The following is a 26598-nucleotide window of genomic DNA, read 5'->3' as shown; positions in this document are numbered from 1 at the left end:
CATCAAACCATGTTGGGTGAGCAGCTGCGCACTGAGTTCTTGTTTGCACTCGGGAGGTTTCTGGAAAGGTGTAGGGAACTTCGAAGGACACTAGGAGGGGACAGTGTACCCGAGCGTCTCCCCGTCTCCTTGGTCATTTTTACATTCTTCTTGTCCGCTCTGCACTCTTCTTAAGTCATAACTAATTCATAAAGAGCGAGACTTTCTTTGCGCATTCACATTATTGTTGCCAGAGTAATGCATGATAAAGATATCACTATATCCAGAGAACATTTGAAAATAACAATCATTACAATATTCATTTTAGAAAAAAATTGGTTTTACTCATTTTCACAAATGAGTTAAACTATTGGTAACTAAGAACACTAGCGATGTGAAGAAGAATAAACTTAATAGACACTGTGAAAGTAACCGGATGAACTGATAAAGAAAGGAATATCAGCCATCGGGTGTATGTCAGAACTGAAATATTAATATTAGATTTTTATTTTCACAGTATTTCAGAAATATGATTTCAGTTTGTCTTTCCCTCTTTCGGGACTTGACAAAAGCATTTCAGGAGATAGGACAAAAACAAGCCAAGAATAATAGGTTAAAGTGGATGGATTATGTTAAACTAAAGCACAAGAAATTACAGGACTTTCAAATGGTTTTAGCTTCCCTCTGCTGTTCACATGTGCTTTACATGACAGTACATCGGGGTCAGGGCTCATTAAAACATGTTCTTTTTATAGCCTGGCCAGCTTTGTTCCAACTGTCACTTTTTAATCATTACAATCCAAAGCAGACTCATCTTCGACTCAATAGTTTTTCTTTGTTAATTTAAGAAAGACGAATATTATTGATGATATCGTAAAGGGCTGTTCACTGCCATATTGCAGTATCTAAAATCACATAGCTTACAAACAGTAAGCTGCAATCAAAGCAGAGAGGCTATGGGTTTGTTGCAATCAGGCAAAACAGCTCAAGCTCTCTCAAGGATTCAATGGGACCAGGTGTGAACAGCCCCTTTCACAAATTCTCTAGAGGACAGAGGACTGGGATTTGGTTTAGCTACTCCAGAACGTCCATGTTGTTGTCTTTAAACCATTTCGGTTTTGTGTCCGTTGTATGTCTTTGGTCATTGATATGCTGGAAAAAATATCTTCTCCCAAGTCCAAGACGGAACGCAGACTGAATCAGACTGTTCTCTGGCAATTCCCTATATGTTGCTGTATTCATTTTACCCTCTGCCTTAACAAGCCTTCCAGGGGCTGCCAAGCAGCAAAGTAGTACCACTACCAAGATTCACAGTGGAGTGGTGTGTTTGTTGTGATGTGTAGGTTTTAGTTTCCCTGAAAATATAATATAATATAATCTATTTTGCTGACCTTCCTCACTCATCTCCTTCTAGCATTGTCTCTTAGTTTGTGAGAAAGACCCACTCAAGGCAGGTTTACATGTGCCATATCCCTTCCATTTCTTAACCAAAGATTTAACTGAACTCTTATCTTATCATCTTATACTTTTCAATGGCATTTTCTCTGAGTTGCTTGGAGTGTTCATTTGTCTTCATGTTGGAATTGCAGGCAGGAATAATGATTAACCATTGACTGAACCTTCCAGACTAATGTTTTTATCACTTGAGACATATTCATTGCACTCAGGTTATCTTTAATAACTAACTGCAAGACTACTTTCACCAATTTGCTGAACTTCCATTAATTTAGGTCAATCTCTTTAAAGGGCATTTTACATTGTATATTTTTGTTAAATTGACATTATTTAGTAGAAACTTGTTGTCTCTTTATACTTAGTTTTTTGTTTTTTGTTTTTTTTTAATTGCTTGTTTTGTTTTGTTTTTTTATTCATGTCAAAAAGTCTAATTATAATTAACATGATTGCATTTTTAAATGCAATAAAAAAATGAAAAACATCAAAGCCCTATGGACTACAGTTTATAGAAAATCATGTGGCCCATTGCTAATATCACTATGTTAATAAGTACTATTTCTAAAAATTGAAAGAAGGAAAGTGAAAATATGATGGTTTTATGAGTGACATTTAGCCCAGCTTTCATTAAAGTTTCACATCACGTTGGTAGAAAGCTAATTTAATTTTAAAGCATGGAGTGCTGAGAGCAAGACCTTGACATTTTATAAATGTCCCATTTTTTTTCTTCAGACAAGAAAGAAATTACTTTATTTTTCTTTCTTCATAGAGAGACTCTCTAATTAACAGGAAAATCACATAGATATGTGAAAAAACTATAATTCCAATCAGTGAAGGAATGGGTTTTGTGGTGGTAGAGATATTATGATAGTTCATCAAACAAACATCACACAATAAATACTTTATTTTACAGCATGGGTTTCTCTAAAAGAGGCATTGAAAATGAAAAAAATCTGTTTATAGACAAGACATTTTATCTAACCTGATCCAACCTTGATTCAACTGTTAAAAAGTGTAACACATAAATAAATCCAATGCCTATATTTCAGAGCCATGCAAGCAGACAGACAAAACCACTCACACTGACAAGTACAAATCGGTTTATTAAATCTTCTCAGAGTTTTTGAACAATAGTTGTCACATGGGGGCAGTATGACTATTAGGCTGCTCGGTTAACTGCACAGATTCCGCAGCATTCACAGCTCATTTATAAAATCGGAGTTTATTCACTCTATCTAATACAAGAAAATGTAAATATGCATCACAAGCACTTCATATACGCTCTGTGAGTCAACCATTTGTTAGATCACAGTCTGCTTTTACAGCATCAATGTTAATTATATTGTATTGTACAATACTTAAGTCTGGAAATGCATCTGACTACTTAACACCTTCACTGTGGCAGATTAAGGCTGATTCTTATTCAAAAGCTCTTTTTCTGCAGAATAAGGATTGCAGGGCACATGTCACACACTTTTTTCCTGCTCTGATTTCCCCAGCATTACCTATGGATCAAATTACGCATTAAGAAATTAACATTCTTAGTTACACCTGACATCAGGACTTTTCCTCAGAGAACAGTAGCTGTGCTCATTTGTTAGCAATTTCAATAAATTCTCTTTTAAAACTTGTAACTGTGAGTTAGAGAAGAAAACAGCATCTAACTAGGCAACAAAATGTGCCTTACAGAGAATGATAATAACCTCAACAACTCTGCAGGGACAAAACAGGTGCAGGTTGAAATGAAGCAGAAACAGCACAGCAAAAAAATATTAATGGTTATCTTAAATGGGCTGTGGTTTTCAGTTGAAATCTAATTGATGTGCATGCACCTGGATCCATTTCCTCTCCAGAATTAAGCCTCTTTTAATTTCTCCTTTAGTGCTGACTTTCTTCCTCCTGAACCAGCTGAATAAACAGCTTGGCCCAGCACATCTGAAACTTTAGGAAGTAAAAAAAAAATATGTAAATGGGTCTACACATTTGTGAGGTTTGCTTTGGAGAATGATGGTATATATGATTGCTTAGACCACACAGATTACTCGTGTCAAAAAAAGAGCTGATGAGAGTTTAGTGTCCTATGGCAGATGTAAATGTTTCCCACTTTGGAATCCAGCATTATTCAATGGTTCATGTCCAGGTTGTATATTAATATTGTAACTTTGTGATGCCACAAGACAGCCATTGCCTCCTTCATGCCCCTAACCCAGTCCACCTTGACCCGCAATCCACCCTTGCAGCATTTGGTTTATACTATTTGCTGGTTTTTGTCTGAAATGTGTGTTAGATTATTCAGAAAACAATAAAGTAATCAGAGAAGGAACCAGATCCCTAAGTCTGATTGGTTCACTGACTTGTTATAGGACCTCCAGGGAGAGGTTTGAGAGAAGAGATGTGAAACTACACCGAGATGGTTTTTGGCTCTCAAAACCACAAATATATCTTAATCTGAATCAACACTTACTGAAATACCAAATAGTCTAAATGTGGGACCTTTCAAATTCATAACCTTGCATTAAAATAGTGAAATGACCATTCATGCAGTTTCTAATGAATAACCTTTATATATATATAATTATTCAGTCTATAATAAGTGTCAAATATGATTAATTGCATAATTCACCAATCCCTCTATTTTCCCCCACTTAACATAAATGCTCTTTATATTGTTTTAAATGGTACAGTAACTTTGTTTTCCTAACTAGATCTATGTTTTGGGACGCGTGTGAACAGTTTGGTAGTTGGAAGACAGTTCCACATGTCCTCTGTTACTCAGTAGGAGTGGGTGAGATACATATGTCCTCTGTCAGACAGCAGCAGCAGGGTTAAGAGGAGCAGCCAGCCTCCGTGGCCACATTAAAAACTGCATCGCCTTTTGTGACAACTGTAGATCAGTGAGCCATCAGCTCCCCCCTCGCTCTCGTTTCAGGGATTTGTAGTTTTTAGCGTGGGGGACGCCGCCGCGTGGTAGAGGCCTTAGTTAGAGTAAAACTACAGTTCCCTCAGAGCTGCTCGGAGGTGTTAGTTGTCAATATGGCTGTTGTCAGACAGACAAAGCAGAGAGGCAAATAATTCGCCTCTGATTAGAAATCCTCGGTAAAGGGTCGGACGGGGCACCGTTATCAAACTGCTTCAGTGTTCGGCTGCAGGGAAAGACATTGTGGGTCTTTGCTCAAGTTGCAAAGTTAAATGATTAAGTGGACGATTTGAACCGAGGTAAGTCATGTACTTAACTACCTACTCCAGTGAAAGTGATGTTATTAATATCAAACGGTCGCTAGCCAACGACGGCGGCTAACGCCAGCTAGTGTCGGCGTTGGCATGGCTAGCATGTTATGCTAATCATCCCGCTAACAGAATAGCCTGCGTGAAGTTGCTAGCCACCGCCCCCCCCCGACCCCCACCTACCCCCTCACCCCTGTATTGCCCGTGATGCCAGCGGACTGTTGTCAGGACAAAGTCAAGAGTTGCGGCGGTAAAGAAGACTGACATGGTCCTCGGCCAGAGGTTTGGCAGCTGGCTGGTGTAACGTAACGCCGGGTTTTGTCCGCCCGCCACAGAAACATTTGCTAACGTTAGCTCTTGGGCAAAGGGCGTGAAAGCTGGCATCACCGGTGGCTCGCCTGCAGCGCTGACACGAGCGACAGATTTGCGCTCTCACTGCAGGCCCCATAGTCAGCAAAACAAAAACACATGGAGGAAGAAGCGCTACCAGGCACCGTGATTGAAATCAGGACTGGGACAATGTAGAAACTGGACGAGTTTGCAGTGGGAATATCTGATGCGCGCAGCCTGTATTTAACTCGGGTAAGGAAGCCTCGTCTGTTTTTTTTTCTTTTTTTTTCCCGACTTGCTTGGTGTTCAATCCAGCGTTGTGACTGTGATTTACGTGCGAGGTCTTGCACTTGCTTTGGCTCTAATAAAGTTATTTAACCTGATGTGATGTTGAAGGAAGTGGGAAAGGAAGTTTACTCCTCCATCTCCCACACATCAGCTGCTCCTGTGTTACAATTAGATAACAGAGGGAATGAGTGTGAAACTTTTCTGTCCCTCCTGGTCACACACCTGTCCAGTCTGTCTCACTTGACCTACAGGGCACCAGTGGAGGACATTCACTTACAATAGCTTGAATATTTGCTACTCTGCGTAGGCTAAGTTCAGATGTTGGTTTCTACCAGTTTAACCAGTCAACGTGAATAGTTAACTAAGTAAATGCTTCAACAGGATGGTTAATGATTTCTTACCCATGGTTTTGTTTGCCACACACAGTGTGACTGCAATGAATTTCACATACTCTTCTGACTATTGAAGTTAAATTGTGTGCATTCTGGTTTGTGTTGCAGCTCTGTGTGGCTCATGTCTTTCTGTGGGATGTGACAGATTTTTGCAGTGTAACTGGGCTTGATAATGAGTAACAGCTTTCTTATGAATTTGCAATGACAACTTAAGAGACAAGTTAATGTTCACCATTATTGATAAGCTCTTCTGTGGTACAGAAGTGATGTATTTCTTTCCTGGCCTATGGTGCCTTACTATCTAACTGAAATGTGGGCGACTGTTCTTATTATTTTAAAACCAGGCATAAGAGATCTCTAAAGGCTTATGTTCACCACAGCCATATTACTTTCCTTTACGATAACCTTTGAACATTGCATGCACTCTTAAACCATTTAGCCCCCTCCCTGTCTTCTGCACAGTTTAGACTAACACTGTTGTAGAAGAATGCTGGTGACCCCTTTTAAGCCATTTCTCGTATCAGCATAGGTCAGGCAAGCACAGAAGATGGAAAATCTGCCGCAGTCTGATTCCAGTTGCATTGATTTTGAGCACAGCAAATTGCTTATGAAAAACATACAGCGTGGGTGGTGTACAGAGCCGGGGATATATTGTAGCTCTTAAAGAACAGCAGTCAGAGTGTTAAGATAGCATCAGCTGTCAAGGTGACTCTGGCACTCTGCGTGTGTTGCCTGCCGGTTCCCAAAAATAGCAGATTTTTATGCCCTGCCCCTCCCTCCCCTTTTTCTTTCACACTTCTATCTCTTGTGCTTGTCTTCCTTTTCTTATCTGCTGCCTTTTTTTATTTTCCTCCTGCAGTTTTTCCTCCTTTGCCACTCTTGTCTTTCTACTTTACCCCTCAAACTCTCCTCCGCCAGCCTTTCTCTGCCTCTCTCATCATTCTCATTTTCTCTCCATCTGCAACTGTGTTCCACTTCTCTCTTTTCTGCTTAATCCTCTCATTTCCTCCTTGCCTTCCTTCTGTCTCATTTATGCCTGACTTTCCTCCCTGCACCTCATTTTCTCCATCTCTCTTTCCTGGTTTCCTTTCTAGATCTTGAAGGCAGTCCCTTTGTTTTAACTTCCCTCCTACATTTCCTGTTTCATTTTCCCTCCTCTTATTCCTTCTCTGTCTCACAACCTGTCCGTCTTGTCTCTCATCCAGCAGCAGGATGTCTGAGTTCAGTGAGGAGCCGCGCTTCACTATTGAGCAGATAGATCTGCTGCAGCGGCTGCGTCGCACCGGGATGACCAAGCAGGAGATCCTGCATGCGCTTGACACTCTTGACCGGCTGGACCGGGAGCATGGCGACAAGTTCGGCCGCCGTACCTCTTCTTCCTCCTCCTCCTCGTCCTCCTACGGAGTAGGCGGGGCAAACAGCTGCACCAACAACTCTGCCTCTAACACAACCGCCACATCATTCACCAATAACAACACTGCCTCGGCAACCACCACCTCTTCTGTGTCATGCAATGGCAACAACAGTGCCATCAACAGCGGCGAGGGAGGTGCTGGTGACCACTCTGCAGCCGCTGCCTCATCCACAACCACCAAAATCTCCACCTCCACACAGACGCAGTTTACCAGTGGTGGGGGACTCTCGCCATCTCCTAGCAACAGCTATGATACCTCCCCGCCTCCAGGGCCGCCACCGCCCTCTGCTATCCTGCCATCACCGGTCTCCTTGGTGGCGCTGTCACAGAATGGCCGGGATAGCTTAGCTGCTACACCCAATGGGAAGCTTTCCCCTCCACGATATCCAGTGAACAGCGCGGCTGCAGCGCGGGCTTTTGGCTTTGAAGCTACAGAGGAAGACCTGGACATTGACGACAAGGTGGAGGAACTGATGAGGTATGTGCTGTCAGGATACAGTGAGCTTTGAAACTTGTTATGACTTTGTAGAATTGGGAACATATAACTTAAGAGACAGCACAACATTTGAGATTGTGGTTATCTCACATTTTCATAGCTGAAATGTAAAATGGGTTTCCATTGCTTGTGTGAAAGGCTTCATTCAATTGTACCATAATAATTGGTAACAATTGGGCCCTTGCTGTATAAAATGAAGCGTGAATGAATGAACTTACTAATGAATGAATGCTCATCTTTTCTGCAGTAGTCGTGGTTCTATCACAAAACGTTCTTTCTTGTGTGAATGAAGTATGCAAGAAACCAGCACCAAAGATGTGTCTGAAGGCTGCAGTCTGTCTTCTCTGAAAGATGGATTTTTATTTTGAACAGTTTGAGTGCTGCAGTGGCCACTTGGTTGGAGTCAGGGATTTGCCTTTATTGCCAGTAATGCTCACAACAAAGAGATAAGAAAGCCCAATTTATGTCTAGTTTAATTAAATAGTGCCAACTGGAAACTCCACTGAAGCCCCATTGTGTATAGCTGCTTTTGGAACACACGCATATTTCCAAAAAAAGATTCAAAGTTCATCCTTAACTGTGGAGACCTTGGAAATGGATGTTTAGAAAATAATCTCACCATAAAGTCAATTTAGCTCTGGAGCTTTTGGTCATACAGGGATTTTTCCACCTGTCATCAACTTTTCTGAGCAGTTTAAGGAACACTTGTCCAAACTGGCTTAAAAGATGAAGTTCAAAGTTCATTCTTAAGTTTAACAGCAGTTCAAAACACATCTAGTCCCTTTAGTAGCTGGTTTGGAGCTTCTAATCAAATTTAATGCTAAATCAGTAAAATGCAATTAATCTTTTAGTATAGCAGCTGTCCAGGGCTGGTTTACCTCCAAAGGTTTTGAAAAGTCAACTGTGCTCAGTCAGATCAGATTATTTGTAGGTGGTTTACCAACACAGTAAAATTCCTTATTGTGGGCAGCATTTAAGTTGTGCCGAAGACTTTAAAGAAGTCCAGTCTGTAATTAATGAGTTTAATGTGAAATACTAAATAGAAATTAACTGATCATCAGTGTGGTCCATACCATCATCATTTGTGGAGCTGGAAATGAAAGGAGAGGTTAAGATATGGAGAGTACATTTATGGTTTAATTCTACATTGGTTTGTCTGACAATGTCTTGTTCTTGACTTGATTGCCCTACATCATCTGTCAGTGTCAGTCTCATTAGCAGTGTGTTTGCTGGATGAGAAAAGCTATATTTTGTTTTGGTGCTGAACAAATCCTCCTCAGCTTGTTGTTGTTGTTGTTGTTGTTGTTTATGTGGATTTCTCATGGGCTCCATGTGCACCTGAAAAGGTGGAGCTGCAGAGAAGTCCATGATAAGTTCATGAAAATTGTTTAAGCTCTGCTTGACGCAGATGCAGCATTCCGCTTTCAGTGCACTTTACATGTGTTTTTATTGACAATTATTACACATGGTGGTTTTTTTTTTTAATTGCACAGACAATAAGCGAGACAAACGACAACCTAAGATGCATAGTTAAACAAACAGAAGAAGAAACAAAAGGTTAAGTGTTCTCTCACAGAGGGCTGGCTGCGATCCCATTTCTCCAGCATAGCAGCGCCACATGACAGATATGATTAGTACATTTGTCTCGAACAGCATGTACCACATAAAGATGTACATGCTGTAATGGAGTAGCAAAAAATAACAGGCAGCCATAATGGTGCTCTTGTTGAGATTGTGTGGACAGTCAACAAAGATGTTATTCCATTTAAAAAAAAAAAAAAAAAAAAAAAAAAAGGGGGGGGGGGGGGGGTGTTCTGTGGGAAACGTTTAGAGAAGCCTGCTGGGTTCAGGATGAAATTTGCTGAGAAGGAAGGAAGGAAAGGGCAAAGGAGCCTTTGGACTGTGCACCTGAAATTATGTAAAGTAAAATTCAGTAATACTAAAGGAACCTATGTCATGAGTTGCTTAGGCCTATCAATATGATTAGATCAGTGTTCATAATCTAACACAGTACACATGTTAGCCGCCTCTTCTCAGTATTTAACATATTAGTCGGCTTCTCCTCCCCCTGCTGCTGTGGTCTCCCGCTGCCACCAGCTGCCCAGTCAGTGTAAGAATAGGTATTAAGAGTTGGGGCTGAATCCTCAGCTTTGCACTGGCTGTCCCACTGCTCATTCACGCTGCCTCTGCATTAAATTACATGTCCTCTGTAGACAGCCCGAGAAGTTAAGTAGTGTTCAAAAGCCCTCTTCCTCTTCCTTGCTCCCTCTGTTGGCTCTAGGACTCTCGAGCGTCTTGCTCAGCAGGGCTGTGGGGGCGTGACACAAGGTTTCAGCTTGTCAACAATTCCACAGTGCCTCTTCTGATTTTTTTTATTTTTTTATTTTTTCCCCCTCACTTTTAAGTGCACATTTCAGTCCCTGCGGGGGTTCGGCCTTTATGTTGGCATCCTCCTCCACCAGCCCACCCCTGCCTTCTCCCTCCTCCACTTTCCCCACTCTAGTCTTGTACAGCAGCTTGTGCTACATTGATTCACTGGTGTCGATACAAGCAGCGTTTTTTGAGCTCTAATTTTAGCTGCGCCGCAAGAGGCTGGTGTGGAGGATATTGATGCTGGATGTCAAGAGTCGTGACGCATTTTCATTTCAGAAATATGCTAGCAAGAGCGCTCAGGACTTTGATGCCATCTTCATTTTGAATGTGCGGGTCTGGGATATTGGCTGGTTCAAAGGATGCTGTGATTGTATGGTCTGTGCAGTAGGGCTGTTAAAGTTGGGTAGTGTAGGCACTGTCTGGAAATGCCTTCCTGTGTTTAAAGAGGAAAAAACTGCACTATTTGTATGGATAAGTAGGCATAAAACAGGTGTTCATAATCTGTACCAGCATGAGGAATTAAGGCAAGACAGCTATAAGCTTGTTGGTGCATGAATGTTTATGGATTTATGTGTGTGTTATTGTGTATGTATAGGGGAGGGGATTGGGCTTGAAGCCAGAAAGCAGGGTGGGTACATTGTGTGACTGCACATGACTCAACTCCTGCAAGTCTTTGCATGTTTTTTATTTTTCTTCTCCCTGCTGAGGACTGAGATAGTGGAAACATGTCCGCCAAATACATTTGGAAAATGCAGATCACTTGATTGTGCTTCAATTAATTTTAATTCAGAGTCATCGCCTGTTGTTGTCCTCTGAAGTGCAGCACTGATGTGTGTGGGAGCCATTAAAAACAAAGAACAACACAAAGATAATGCTGTCAAACTGCAGTTCAGATTAAAATGGAGCTTTGTTTTTAATAGTTTTTCATGAATAAATATATATAAAAACTCACTGGAATGCTTCTGTCACTGTAACTTAAACAAATGATATGAAGGATCATCATCAACAGAAAGGCAAATACACAACAGTGTTCAGTGTTCGTGCTGAAAATGATAAAGCAGCTTGCACCAGGATTCAAAATCTTCCAACAGTGGAAAAATAGAAAATTAAAGATACCTCATATGTGCATGTCATCTACATATTTACCTGTAAGGTTTTACTACACCTGAATTAATATAAAGACAATTCTGTGGTTTTTTATGATGTTTGTTCCCATTAAATAAACATTACTTTTGGAGATTTAACTGTAGATTGTGCATTAAAGTGTGTGTGTGTGTTTGCAGGAGGGACAGCAGCATGGTGAAAGAGGAGATCAAAGCGTTCCTGGGAAACAGAAGGATCTCGCAGGCAGTTGTGGCACAAGTCACCGGTGAATAGCAGACACGCACACACATGTTGACACACTCTGGATCAATGCTTTACTGTCATTTCTTAATGCCATGCACATATAGATTTAAATGCCCTTTTCCAAGCAGTCATATCATGGTTTCACCTAAAGGTTGATGATCTGAAATCAGCAGTCCAGAAGAGTCAGACCTGAATCTCATTTTATCAGTGCAATTATTCATGTGTCTTAAAAACAGTGACAGCAATCACAGAGCAGAGAAGGATAACAGCACGACAGGCTGTGAACTTGGCTTTAAATTACCTGTCAACACAAATAGAGGAAAAAGAGACGTCTCTTCTGCTCCAGTGTCGTGATCCAGATGCTGCTGTAACCTCTTACCAGAAAGAGCCAATCAGGAGAGGCGCTTTTTATAATTGGTTTCGGGACGCACTATTTTTATTCTTCTGATGATGAAGTAAGGTTTTTATTAGGAGTGTAAAGGTTACGCTAAAGTCACGGTTTGATACGTACACCGATTTTGAAATCGTGGTTTGGTAAGTTTTCAGTACAGTAAAAAGGGGAGCTGGATCTGTACAGTTTCACCGTGATTGTTAATGCAGGAGGCTTGACTGCTCTGTCACCTGGCTGAGGTTCTGATTATCATTTGCCTCTAACTGTGGGTTTGCTTTCTTGAAGAAAAAGACGTCACTAATAATATGAGTACTAAAAATTGAAACTGGAGTCCTGTAAAATGTACCTGTGTAATCACTGAACTGTTGGACTGGTATGAGTTAAAGTTAAAGATAAATGTGACGCTTTAATCAACCAAAAACCTACACACACAGTTTAATTGACATTTGGTTGTGGGGGGATCATGCGTAGACTGCATGCATAGACATAGATTTTCAGAAGATCTTTATAATGATGTTTTACTGACAGACTCATATCAGCCAAGCTCTAATTTGGAGTTTAACAGTCAGTTTAAACAAGTGTGTGCCCAGCAGCATGTCTGTGGCTGCAGCTTGTGTAAGAGACAAATGGTTGGAGAGGAAATAAGTGAGAGCTGAGAGAAGAGGAAACACTTCCCTCCTCTAGCATTCCACTACGTCTCCCTTGACTTCTTCCAAGGGTTGTCTACAAATTGTGCTGGGGGTTGATGCAAAACACTTGGTTGTAATTCGATGTTTGGCTGCTTTCCAGGCATCAGCCAGAGCAGGATCTCCCATTGGCTGCTGCAACATGGCTCTGACTTGAGTGAACAGAAGAAGAGGGCCTTCTATCGCTGGTACACGCTGGAGAAAACTACACCAGGTACACCTTCAAGTTCTCTAACCCCCCCACCGCACCCCACCCCACCACCCACCTGTCACTGCTCTGTCTTGTGTCCGTTTATATCCTCTTGAAGCTCTTTGGTTGATAATGGAAGCTAAATCTGAACAGATATATCTGCAGATGAGCAAACACATTTTGAATGTCTGAATTCTGCCAAAGCTTTGTCAGTGTTGTTTTCAAGGTCATCAAAGAAACTATATTGATTTAGCCAGTTTGAACTTGTAAACTTCAGGTTGAATACATGAGAAATGAATGAGTCTGAAACCTGGATGTAAAGACAACAGTACAGTGTGCCGCACTAATTCCAGCAGGGGAAATTGCTCCAAAGAAAGGAATCACGGCAGGAAAGCACTCTGTTGCCTGCCAGTTCCCTTTAGACTCTTAACGGGCTAAGTGGAAATAACATCTTGTGACAAAAAAGAGAAGCAGTTTGTTGGAGCTGAGTCACGAGGAAATGAAGGTATGACAGCAGCTCTGTGGTAAATCACCAATTAATCACCCCTTTGAGATGTATCTATGTAGTGCCAGTGACATTTAGTAGGATCGGGCCATTTGACAAATATATGGGAGATTAGCTGAGTTCATAAATGCTGTTTTTCCATTTTACTTTTATCATTTTATTTCTTTGTGTCTCTCATTGAAAATTCAATTTGGTGAATAATTAATAAGCTCTATCATCAGTGTGTTACCTGCTGTAGATTCAGATCAGTGTACTGCCAGTTTAAAGAAGCAGCAGGATCATGAACACAGAAGCAGAATCATGAACTGCTGTGGACTGGGATATAAACAAAAAATTTGTTCCAGCCACTTGGCAGAGCTAGTAATAGATGGTCAGTAGTTAACAAAATTTAGTTCCACAGTTGCTGTTTGAAGGCATGAAAAAGCTGTAAAAATATTCAAAATAAAGAAATTACTTCAACTGATATTAGCTCTCGTAAATTTTTTGGCTAAATTATTGCACTGGGTGCACTGATCTGAAACAGCTACATGCAGTACACTGACTGTAGATAAGGGCCTCACCTTACAGAACTCCATGTCAACACAAACTATCAGCTCAAGCTGCTTTTATTGGTCATAAATCATAAATGAGAATGAAACCAAAAACTGTGTGTGGCTGGTGCACAATGGTTATTTAATAGCATATTCTCGCTTGTTTGTTCATCTGGAAGCGGCAAGCGGCGGTGTCCTCCATCTGATAAACTCAGACTCTCATTCAAATAGCATCAGACAGCTGTTCAGCCTGTCTTCATAGCTTGATGTTGTGAAGGCAGCACGATGATGCATTGGCAAATTTGTGTTATCTTTTGTCAGCACTATGGGTTTATACTGAGGAAAATTTGCATCATTGGTTTATGAACTGCCAGAAGAAGCCATATTTATAGGAGAAGACTGATCGGAATATTAGTGATGGAGGACCTGACCTGTTCTGCACTCTGTCCTGATCCTCTAGCCATCCAATTTTAAAGACAGGGTATGCATAAAAGTGATTATTATTCCTTATTTACAACAAGCTCTTGAATGACTGCATGCTGAAAATAGAGCACACACATACACACACACACCTGGCTAAATGTATTGGCACCGCCAAGCTCAAGTTTAGTCTCTAATTGTTCCAAACAAATCAAAGAGTCTCAATAACCTCATTAGTGCTACTAACACTGGAAAAGTGGCATTTGCTCTTCGTGAATCCATAACTGTGAACACAAGTAAAACACAAAGAGATGAATGTGACGGGATGACAAAGTTTCACACAAATGGTTAGTATTGTGCAAGATTGGATAAACAGGGCTGTCATCTGAAACTAGTCTGATCCTACTTTTCAGGATTGCACAGTGAAACAAGTATTTTGATGTCTACTCTGTTTTTCATTTAATGACTGATGTCCGTTTGTCATTATCCTACTCTTTCAAAACTGACCATTTACACTCAGGCTTTCTGCTGTGTTTGGATCATGAGTGTGTCTGTATAACATAGCATATATATATATATGTGGATGTGCTGTATCAACCTATAGCCAGGCAGCAGACATCCCACGCCTTGTCCTCTGCGGCATGTTCCTTGGTGGAGCCCTGCCAACACCGTCAGCACTGGAGAACTGCTCTATGCTATTTATGGCCAGACGGAGCCCGGCCCATCTCAGCCCAGCCCAGCCCATACAGACACACACACACACACACACACACACACACACTGCTGCAGAGGAAAAGCGATGCCCCATTCATGCTACTGAGATAACCTGGAGTGTTGCAGGGTGACCCAGTTCATCAAATGTTAACAATGTGTGTGTCAGCTTACAGTCCGACACTGTGGGTGAGCTGCTGACCACATGATATATCCAGTTGCTGGTTGCCAGTTTGTGTGAATCATTCCTTTTGTTTGGCTTTTCCTTTTCTCTGCTGTGGTCATGATTTGAGATGAGGCAGCGCAATTTTTCGTCAGCATCATTCAGTCCAGTTTATAGTCAAAGTAGATTGGGAGATTTACATAAGACTTCCTCACATACATCTCTAGAGGAATGGGCTCTCTGGCTTTCAGCCTCTACACACCGTTTCACCACATGTTCTACACTTCTACACTCACAGTTTTGTTTCTTCCACACACCTGCTGACTGAGACTTCCTGAGGCTTGACTCATCCTGACTTATGAGTTACCTTCCATTTTTGTAATTTACCAGTGATTTTGCCACTTCCTACCCCAGGTGCCACCCTCAACATGCGACCAGCTCCTTTGCCTCTGGAGGAGATGGAGTGGAGGCAAACCCCACCCCCTCTGACCACCACCCCTGGTACCTTCCGGCTCCGTCGAGGAAGTCGCTTCACTTGGAGGAAAGAGTGCCTGGCAGTGATGGAGAGGTAAGGATGAGGGAAATGATAAATGTTGTTTCATAACATCTTCCTTATTTCCACATGGAATTGAGGAATCGGTGCAACCTGTCCTTGAGAATGGTGGGACAGTGAGGAAATTAAGCCATGGTCACACTCTGAATATTGGCTTACTTGTCCTGTACACAGCACGCAACAAACAGCAGTAACTCCAGTTTGTTGACATTGTCCTTGTGTAGTGAAATTAATTTAATCAGTATGGCTCTTCTGCTATTTATAGCTACTTCAACGACAACCAGTACCCAGATGAGGCCAAACGGGAGGAGATTGCTAACGCCTGTAATGCTGTTATTCAGAAACCAGGTATGATTGCACCATTTTGTATGACTGTGTAATATTCACATTTTGTTATGTGTAGGCATAAAAGCCCTATGAGCTGTTCACAAATATTTCTAAATATTCTAAATACTACCCTCAGGGTAATCACAATATTTAACGTTTTTTTTGCTCCAGGTCTTTTTATAGATTTTTATATATAAGAAAATAGTGTACAAAGTGCATTCATTCAGAAGCATAGGTGAACAGAGATATTACATATATAAACATCATACCCCATCTTGCTCCCACAGAGCCCCATCCCTGCAACAATATTACAACCTAATAATGATTGAACATGTATGCAATCACTTATATTGCATGGGTCACTATAGCAATAAATAAATAAATAAATAAATAAATAAATAAATAAATAAATAAATAAATAAAAAATAGTAGTAAAGTAAAAAAGATAAAACAATAATACTTAAAACAGTATGATTCAATAAATAAAGTAAATAAAACAAAAATTTAAAACTAATCAACAATTGAGCAGTCTTTATGAGTTCAAAGTTATACACAATACAGGATCAGTCACATAAATCATCAATATTAGTAATATCTCATTTCTCTATGTAGTTTAAGAAAGGTTTCCAAGTGAAGGTGATGTATAACCTTGAACTGGATAACTGTGTGTCATAGTCAGACTGAAGAGGAATTAATTCTATCTAAAGCTCTATTCCAGATCTCCTCAGGAAGTTCACACCCCAAGTTGCCTTCCCATTGATTCTTTATTGACGTCAAAGGCTCCAAATTATGTGTATTTAATAAGGAATATATTTTCCCAATAGCCCTTTCGAACCTGAGTTAAGTTTCAGGATAGAATTTAAGGGGAGTTGGTTGGCTGGGATGGAAAATGATTAAATGATGTTCTTATAAAACTACGGAGCTGCAAAAATCTAAATAAAAGGAGAGTTAGGGATGTTGAGTTTAAGCATTAATTGATCAAACGATCAATGAATAGATTTTTTACTGTGGTAACTCCTCTATTAGCCTATTCATGATTGATGGCATGAACTAGTGGTTTTTTATTATAGGCGCAGAAGTGGGCAGATCCCCGAGAGAAAAAACTCATCTGAACTGTCATAAAGAGTGTTTCACAATTGGATGTAATCACAATATTTTGATGATGACATCAATAAAATGCTTTTTAGATTTAAATATAGTGACTAATGTAGGAGGCCAAGTGTGTTTGAAGGAGACCTGTCATTTTGATTTTATATTCTTTCCTTTTAGTGCGTATGATTTATGTTTAGTGTTATCAAATCTGAAAAGCAAATGGTACTTTGTCATTAAATTTTATATTACATGAAGTAACTTGCTGGAGTAGGCATGGGTTAAAACTTCACATTATCATTATCATGAGCCAAAATAATGTTATTGTTATATTCATGAAAATCAGCGTGAATCTCTTAAACTGGCTCAGAAACAAACTGACAACACTTCGCCTAAACACATACTTTCTTTGCATCACAGATACTCATTTTCCTTTTTTAGTGAAAAACAATCCATCTTAAATTAGGTCATTATAAATCACGAGCTCCCTCTGTAAAAAGAAAGTTAAATTAAAATAGCGACACTGTGTTAGTCTGTTCTTTCTCACATTTCCTTTCATTTTTTTCTCTCAGACTCTATTTTCCCCTTAGAGGTATTATGCTTTAGCAAAAGTCAAGTGCAACTGGCCTTGTGGTACAAAGTTAACATTAACAGTCCTAAAGTCCTGTGATAGAGTGAGACAAGCTGGACAAGACATTTACTCTTGAAGATGTAACTGATCTAGCCAATTCATGATTGTTCTAGTACTGGACATTCACCATGATCTTATTCATTTCATTTGTTTTATCCAATAAAATCGTATGCAATCCAATCCCGGGGCAGGACACACACACCCATGCCCCATGGGTGAGGTCAAAAAGAAAGGAAGAAGGAAGTGGAGATGTAGCTTTTCTCCACTCTTTTTTTTCCAAACTGTGCTTGAGCTATCCTCAGATGTGATCATGCGACTCTTGGATAGGGTTGTCTTGAAAGATGCTAATGTTAATAATACAAATTTGATAATATTCTGATTATATAAAACACTGACCTTGTGGAACTTTTATCATTTCATCTTGTCTCCTTTTCTTGATTAATTGTCTGTTCACTTGATTCGTTATCAGTTTTACTCTCTGTTGCTCCCTTGATCTTAGTAAAGTGTCAGGTCACCACAGACCACAACTTTCAGTGCTCCTTGGCATTGTTCACCAGTGGCTGTGCCCAAAAACCCAGCAGCATACTGATCTTCTAAATCCCAATCCTCACATGTACATAAACGTGTTTGTGGATGTAACCACAATCCAATTCCTTACGGACTGTGATGACATCCTGGATGTTGCTGTGTTGTCAAGTTTGAGAGAAATCAAAGACGCAGCAGTTCTTCACGGCTCCTCCATCTTAGTTGCTCAGCCACCACCACACTGTCACTTTCTCCTGGAAAACAGCAGAGTTTTGGATCTGCTGTTTTTGTGAACTTTACAAACCAAACATCTGTGCCACATCTGTTGTGATCTGCTTCTCATACAGAGGAATCAGATTATTTGGTTCTAGCTCTTCCTCTAAACATAATCAGTTATAAAGCGGTTGTGTGATTTACAGCTCGAGGGAGCTCAGTGTTATGACAGTGGAAACTACTGAAGCGAGGATGTGAGGTGTACAAGAGATTTTCATGTGATTTGTTTCAGGAAAGAAGCTGTCAGACCTGGAGAGAGTCACCTCTCTGAAAGTCTACAACTGGTTTGCCAATCGTCGCAAAGAGATCAAAAGACGGGCTAACATTGGTAATGTGGCTTTGTGGCAAGACCACAGAACTCCATCATGACTTGTGATTACTGTGCCCTGCACATTTAATTACATCCTTTGAGTTAAAGTGACTATTTTATATTTAATAGCAGCAATTATATCATTCTTCTTATGCATTGACTAGCTCACTGTTAGTTCATTCAATCTCTATAATTAGGTTAATGGTTGTTCATCAGTCACCTGGTGTCTGGTGAAGCGTCTCCATGACTGCTTTGAAATTAAAACGTTCCTCTTGCTGCATTAACCAGTTAGATATTTGAAGTAGCACCTCAATTACCTGCTGGGCAACAGGCCACTGAGGACATTTAGTATCATTCGACCAAAATCAATGTGTGTTATCAATGTGTGCTAATGTGTGTTCATTTGTAACCACTGCCCTGTGAGATGTGAACTCAGACTCGTCTGCAGTCGTGCTTCAAATGACTTCAGTTGAATTAATTTTAGTTAGCTCAATCAATCATGTAAATATGAATTTCATTCCTGTTGCTTTCTTATCATACGGTTAAGCTGGTGGGGTGAAGGTCTATTGCTACCCCTTAGACAGATTTGAACCATTTTCCCATTATTTTGGCATTTTTTACTAATACTTTTTAACAGTTAGTACATTACTTTCGGCTTGTTCAACTATTGAGGTCTTTCTGAGTTAATAGCTGAGACTGTTAATTTTCTATTCTAATGCAGTGCTGCTACTGTATATTACTGCTGATTCTGGATGGCCACTTATTTTTATATCAAATCGTAGTTTGCCCGTAGTTCAGGGTTGGAAGTAACATCGTGGTATCCCTTAAATCTAACAATTCATTCTCTTCCCCCAAGAAGCCACAATCCTGGAGAGCCATGGGATAGACGTCCAGAGTCCTGGAGGACATTCCAACAGTGACGACATTGATGGGAATGACTTCTCAGAGCAGGTCCGGAGTGATTACAGACCCCAAATTACACATAAAACCAGATTTATGGCCAAGACAGTACTTCAAACTACTGGTCTGAGGAGAGAGAAAGAGTCACTTTTCCTTGTTTTATGTCTTCATTTTCTACTCTACACTGTGTCTCAGTGTTTATAGATCCATTTATATTTTATTTTAGCCAACCACCAACATCCGACCCCTGACAAAAGACTCCTTGATCTTGGAAAACACACAGTATTCCACTTTTTAGTCACAATCATGTGGTTGTACATTTGGCACATGTTTTATCCCAACTAAACAATATATCATTTCACTTAATGGGTTTGTGTCATTCGCCCTGGTTTAAAAATTGTGCTAATTGAAATCAGCAGCTTGTGGCATCACTGGCACGTACTGTTCACAAAGCATAAATTATTTGAAATGCTACTGAACTCTGAACACATCCTCCCCCCAACTATAAGAAGCACATAAAGTTCTTTATTTTAGTGAGGCGCTGTTGCTCAAAGCATATTAATTAACAAAAGCTCACTCTTCTTTTTCTTCCCTTTAACCAATGAAAACTAAGCAATAGAGAGAGGCAACGCTCTGTGTTGTTGTTGAAACCTAAAGAAGAAGATTCTGTTTCAGTTTAAGCCCTGTAGCTTTATTCTTGATTGCACAACAAACAAGCCTGGACCCTCAAGTGGAGGCAGCTGGAAGTAAAACAAAACAAAGCCAAAAAAAAAAAAAAAAAGGCCAGTTATTGAGTGCAGCTAATGAGTGATGAAGTAAGGGTATATTCAATCTGCCAAACAGAACCATGAACCAGAGTAAGAGAAGTAATTCTGTATAAATTGGAGTATTAAACTTGGATTGCCTCTTAGCTAAATGAGTAATACTGCTTGTTGAAATACCCCTAGGCCTGTGACCTGCCTTATTTTGACAAGAGACCTCTCAGCCGACCATTTGGCCTTTACCGACTGGAGCCCACCTCACCAACACAGGTACCCCCCCCACTCAGGAACATCCCAACATGCCAGAAAGCTGCTAATTCCTTATTTAGTGAAAAGCGTTACCTGCAACCAGAGAACTGGATAATGACCCTACAGAGTGATGTGAAGTCTGTGTGTCTGTGTTGAGAGTTTTATGAATTACATGGCTGGGTATCTCTGTGTCTGTGGTTACAAGGAGCAGGGCTCTCCACTACAGTCCAACGTGAGGTCAAAGAAAACTCAGAGTCAAACAAAGGTTAAAAATGTCCCTCTACTAATAATTGTCTTTAAGTAGCCTTCACTGTAAAATCAGTTATCACATCATCTGAAGCTGATTTTACATCTGATGTTATTGCTCTTCTACTTTCTGACCACTGCAGAAGCCATTGTTAGCATGGGTGCAAGTTTGCATTTGTGAAGGTGAAGACTTTACTGCAGGAAATAATTAATAATTGATTAGGGATAGAAATCAAAGTGACTTCGTTTCATATCCCCAACTGTTGATTTCTACTGCTAGAACAGTTTTTAAACTTAAATGATCTTAAATGTGCCCTTGAGTGTTTCATAAACTACCATCCAAAACCAGTAGAACACTCATTTTTGTGGTTTTATTGAAATTGAAGCCATTGATGTCCAGCAAATAACCTGAAATGGCAAAAAGGTAAGTAATAAAAATGTTTTTGGCTGACAGAAATTTAGTAGAAAAAACCAAACATGATGATTCCATCATTGCTTGTTTCTGAAATTTCCAATTGTGTATTTGTGCTGTGATTTGGGTTCATAAACACTGAGATGGTTGATAATGTAAATTCAAACAGCAGCTTGAAAATGGAGGTGCTGTTAAATGATGTCACTTTAAAATGGCCTGTGAAAAAAATGCAGTATCATTTCCCACCAAATTAACAAGTGCCCTTACAAATATTACAAATGAAATATAAAGATAGGACTGTTACTACTTTCAAACTAGTTTTCACTGCTAACTTTACAGGGGAAAAGGCCTGTAGGGTGATGAGTTTGGCAAATTTAACCATCTTTGTTTTAGCGGTCCTGTTCTTAGCTGGGCTCGCCAAATTCATTTGAGATACAAATTGTCCAGGAGCAGCCCCTAGAATTCTTTTGCCAATGTTACCTGCAGCTCCACAAACCGCTGTAGCATAAAAGGCTTTGTGGCTTTGACAGTAATGTCTAACTGTTGTTGTGGGTAGTAAGCTAGTCAATGACTAATCAATGACTTCCACTGTTTTCTAAAACTTATTTTTGTGATACACATGCTAAAAAAGACACTACTCTCTACCCCTTAAATACAGAGTAACCACCATAATACAGAGAGAAGAAATCCAAAGCTTTACAATCCCACCTTGCCTCGTTACAGTTGCTGAGCCCCGATTGGACAGTGGAAAAAGCAGTTGCTCAACATGCTGGTACAAACTCGGCAGGAAAATAAAGCTCATGTGAACAATAATTCTCATCTCCTAGATGCAGACTCCCCAATAGTTTTTTTTTCCCCCCCTGGAACTGGACCTATTCTGAAGCTTTTTGTCCTCCCTGTGTCAGGATGACAGCGCAGCGCACAACGAGCACCAGGACCCCATCTCTCTTGCCGTGGAGATGGCCGCCGTCAACCACACCATCCTGGCTCTGTCCAGAACCGGAGGGGTTCCCAATGACATCAAGACGGAGTCCCTGGAGGACGAATGAACCACACTGGGACTGGGATGGAGGAAGCAGCCAAGAGAAATGTCAAGTGGAGAAAGGGAAGGAGGAGTAGAAAAGGTGGGAAAGGGGGTGGGGGGCTAAAAAATAGACTATAATAATGCTACTTAGTAAACCTTTTGAATCCGTCCCTCAGCCAGCTCCCCACCCCCCTCCATCAAACGTCCCTTCTCTCTCGGCTTAACTCCTCCACTTCCCTCTGACCAAAAAGTCCATGTAAACCGTAATTACCCAATACCCCCGCCCCACCCCACCCAATATATTGACTCAGCTTACGGAAGTGGGTCACTACATGTCCTCTGATCTCTGAGAAAATGTTCCAAAGGACAGAAGAAAAGGGGGCAACCCAGGCCTTTAACCCCCTAAAACGGTGGCTCTTGTTTGGGATTGTGTCTCCTGGGAATTCCCCCCCAATATACCTTCTCCTCACAGGATACCTCTTCTCTTTCCTCTTCCTTACTCCCCTTCTCCTTCCCTCTACAGCCTGGTCGTCTGAGCCGATCCTCAGTCTATCTCACCTCAACGTCAACCTCAGAAAAATAATGTGTACTGTATATATAATATATATATGGTTCTTATGGTTCTCAGTCACACTCACCTCATGGTGTGGTACCTACCTACCTACCTACCTACCTACCTAGCTACCCCTCAAACTTCACCTCGTTCATTGTGCAATTCATGGAAAGAGCAGCCAACAGCCATTGTATTGGGAAAGATGGATGGAGAGCTTCCTTCTCTCCCTCTCTGGCAGCAAGGCTGCCAGAGAGGATCATATCGGCAGACAGAATGGTCCAGTCACTGTCTTCACCCTCTGTACTCGACATTATTCAGAGGAATGCCCTTTTGTTTTCCTACAGTAGAGCTGCTGTTGGATGAAAATCTCTGAAATGAAGTAGCCTTAATTTCTGACAGCCACCTTTACTTTTTGCCATACGCAGCAGGTTTTTGAAGTTTATTTCCTGATTGGGAACAATAAACTTTTTAGTACGTATATATAAACAGATATATGTGAAGGTTTATATCCAACAGCAGCAGTGATTTTACTTCTTGCTTTTCCCTGTATGTTTTCAGCCCAAAATGGTGACTGGATATGCAATCATTTTGCCTTGGTATTTAGCTTCCCGGTGATGCTATTGTTCAGTACTTGAGGCTATGAGAATCACTTAAGGGTCAATGTGATAATCAAACTTAAGCTATCCAATAAGGGGAATCGTGCTTTGTTGTCATCCATGCCAAAGGACAAGATGCTTGACTAAGACTAAACCAGATCTGAAAATGGTGTTCCCGTTCATCCAAAGAGATCTCTACTAACTTCTTTGGTGTGTGTAGTTGTTTTCTCACATTCAGTGAATGCCTCGTTGTATGTAGGCTTGACACTACAGTGGACCCGTGTTGGTAAAGATAGGTGTCAGCAGGCAGATATCATGAGAAAATACCCCTAAGCTATTTACTACTTGTTCTGTGACGCTGCCTCTTTATAGTAGCCTAAAGAATGTGCTTTCTGAAGATTTTTCTAATATCAGTGGTATCAAATTAGACTAAATCCACACTGGAAATTGTTTAGAATATGTCAGAATAACTTGAGGTGTTGTTTGTTTTTATTACACCTGTGAAGCCTCAATAGTCAAGCACCACTTTGAAGGGAATCAGAATCAAAGACGCTTAAAGTGGTGACATGGGAAGTGATTTTCCACTTTTCTTTTTCTTTCTTTTTGTTGTTGTTGTTGTTGTTGTTGTTGTTGTTGCCCTGGGTGGAAACTTTCCAAAAGGATCTTTGCCTGAAGGTTATTGTAAAGTCAGAGATGAATTTATGTGCTCCTAAAATGTGGAGGCCTGATTTTGGGGCTCACTAATTATCAAGTATTAGCGCTTCGTTACTGATATCTTCAAATTAAATTTTATGGCGAGGACGAATAAATAATAGTTTACATATTTTGGCAAGTGTGCTTATTGACTTTTTGCCAACAATTGGATAAGAGTGACTGATGACATTGTCTGTATGCTAAATGTGAAGCTAATGCCTAGCGACCATTAGCCTAGCCTAGCTTAGCATAAAGAGGTTAGGCTGGTGAAAACAGTTTGTCTACAAGGGAAATAAATACACCTGCCAGTACCATCAGAGTTAATGAATGAACATGTTGTATGTAGTTGAATTCAAGCTGTACTTTTTGTACAAGACAGGATGTGTTGTGTAGATTAGTGAACCATCTATGGACTGAAGCAGGCCAAGAGTTATCTCCTGCACCAAGTCCAGCCAACGGTGTCTCCTGGCTTTGGCATATACCGTTTAACATTTAGTTTACAGCACATACCCCCAAAAACCTCACAGTTTCATTCACTACTTGTGTGGATTCAAGATAACAGCTAAGGTATGAATTGATCATTAATGAACTGTTTCTCTGTCCTTTTGGACCCGGCTGAGCTGGCTTCCAATCACTCTCATACCAACAATTTCCTGGCCTTAGCTAAGAATTTGACAGCATGGTGGCTGCATTAAAACAATGTTTTGGCTGAAAAGCAAGTAAGCATCTTCTGAAATGTCAAACTATTTCTGCCTTAGTGATCATTTTTGAGAACTTGGAAAATATTCTTCAAAGCAGGATTAACCCAGGAACTAAGAGAGAAACCTCATGCAGGTCGTAAAGTTTTAAAGGAGCAGACCTGGACTCTGGTGTCCAATAATCTGGTATCTGGATTCTGCTGGTAGAATAACTTCCAGCCCCGGGCTCTAGTCTAGTAAACTATTTCAATTCTACTGCTTCTGGATGTGTGAAGCCGAGATACAGTGACTCAATACTGGGACCTGTTTCAAAGACAAAGGGTTTAAAGATATGATAAAACAATATGTATTTATACTCACTTTTTATGGTAATGTACAAAAAAAGAATGACTTTTTTTTATGAAACATGCTTTTATTGTTATTCATGCTTTTTAATTTCTCCTGACTTATTTTTTTTTATTATCATTTCAAGGTTGGGTTTGTTTTAGTGTGTGTGTGTGTGTGTGTGTGTGTGTGTGTGTCATCTTTTGTTTGACTGAACAACAGTCTCCCCGTTTGTGTCTGAGCTAGTAAGCTATTTTGGCGATTGACGAAAACGATGCACCTTATAAAAATAATTATCGCTGTTGGCTAAACTTGAAATATAAACTTCCCTCCCTCGAGCCTTCCTTTGAAAATACAAACGTCTAACGTATGATAAAGGGGCTGGTGTGAAAAAAAAAAAAATTACTTTTCAGCACAGCTGCTTCAAAGACCATGTCATATGAAATCAAAGCCCCTCTATGTGCTGGGCTCTCCATAAAATGTCACACCAGACTTCATAGGGAAGCCTAACACAACTGCATTATTCATAATATAAAGGCCAGAGAAATCATGTCTGATAACTACAATGATAGTATTGCCTTTTAGATATTGACTCCATGCAGGTTTGTATAAAAAAAAAAAAAAATACAAAGTGTTCCATTGTTGTATTAATGAAGTTCTTGGAAACACAATAAAATTGTGTCCAATATTTGAACTGGAAGAAGTGGAACCGTGGGGTTTTTGGCCACTGACAAAAAATTTTAATTATGAGCTTAGGGAGGAATTGAGTCATACTACTCACCTGCCAAGCACTGACTTGAAACAATTTTTATTTTTTTAACTTTGTGGTGTGACGTTCTCTCCCCCACACAGAATATTTTATGTTAGAAATCGTGAAATAAGTTGCACAAGGAAGGAAAAAATTACTAAGATCACAGATTTTTCTCTCACTTGTAAATGAATTGGCTTTGTGCTTGAGAGATGCCATGACCCAGATAGCAAGTACAAGTTCTAATCAAGTAGAACTTTATGTTATGATAGAAACGATTATGGGATGTAACAAAGAATCCTCAGGTGCTCAAGAAGATCCTGTGCTTTTACAGGAGAAAAATGTCAATGAATTGATCGTAAAAATAGACAGGCGAAAAAAGGAAATGGTTTTCTCCGCCCAATGTTGTGCATCCTCCAGTGGTGGTGCTTACTCTAAAAGGGGTGTCCTCTTGTGGTGTGTCAGGGTCAACATGTCTACATGTCCTTCTGTGTCCCCAGTGAAACACCATCCACTTCATCACACTATAGCTCCAAAAAATGAGGACTGAACGCTGTTGTATCAATCTCCAATCTAATTATGTTGAAATTTACTGTATTGCCCATTTCAGAATTTAGTGCCTTTTTTGGACAGTAGACTGTTCTGTAATTAAGATGTAGTATATATACATTTTTTTGTACAGTTTCTTTGTTCATTTTTTTAACTTGTGTTTATTTTAGTATGATATATATAATGTACAAGAGAATAAAGCTATATCAATGAGACTTTTTATGTGTTTGTGTCATATGCATCAC

The 26598-nt window shown here is 40.2% G+C and overlaps 1 protein-coding gene across 5 annotated transcripts; it reads left to right on the top strand.

Annotated features, from left to right (window-relative positions):
* Positions 1-4468: 4468 nt before the first annotated feature.
* On the top strand, positions 4469-26568 carry hmbox1b (homeobox containing 1 b). 5 transcript variants are annotated; one of them, XM_029496836.1, is made up of 10 exons: positions 4469-4647; positions 6875-7558; positions 11233-11318; positions 12477-12587; positions 15307-15460; positions 15711-15793; positions 18523-18618; positions 19457-19551; positions 20448-20531; positions 22074-26568. In XM_029496836.1, the coding sequence occupies exons 2-10, from the start codon at positions 6879-6881 to the stop codon at positions 22215-22217; spliced, it is 1533 nt and encodes a 510-aa protein (XP_029352696.1). In that variant the 5' UTR covers positions 4469-4647; positions 6875-6878; the 3' UTR covers positions 22218-26568. The 5 variants fall into 5 exon arrangements, with proteins under 5 accessions (XP_029352696.1, XP_029352697.1, XP_029352694.1 ...); XM_029496837.1 differs by having other exon boundaries at positions 6872-7558; positions 19460-19551; XM_029496834.1 differs by having other exon boundaries at positions 6872-7558.
* Positions 26569-26598: the final 30 nt, after the last annotated feature.

The sequence above is a fragment of the Echeneis naucrates genome, chromosome 24, assembly GCF_900963305.1.
Source record: "Echeneis naucrates chromosome 24, fEcheNa1.1, whole genome shotgun sequence".
NCBI lineage: Eukaryota > Metazoa > Chordata > Actinopteri > Carangiformes > Echeneidae > Echeneis > Echeneis naucrates.
Note: the sequence above shows the minus strand (reverse complement) of the source record. Positions and strands in the feature narration are given on the sequence as shown.

Bases quoted from the DNA above. Each gene is read 5' to 3' on its own strand.
- hmbox1b (XM_029496836.1), top strand. From the start codon at position 6,879: ATGTCTGAGTTCAGTGAGGAGCCGCGCTTCACTATTGAGCAGATAGAT. The intron at 7,559-11,232 runs GTATGTGCTGTC...GTGTGTTTGCAG, and splicing joins AAGGTGGAGGAACTGATGAG to GAGGGACAGCAGCATGGTGA. The intron at 19,552-20,447 runs GTCCGGAGTGAT...AAATACCCCTAG, and splicing joins GGAATGACTTCTCAGAGCAG to GCCTGTGACCTGCCTTATTT.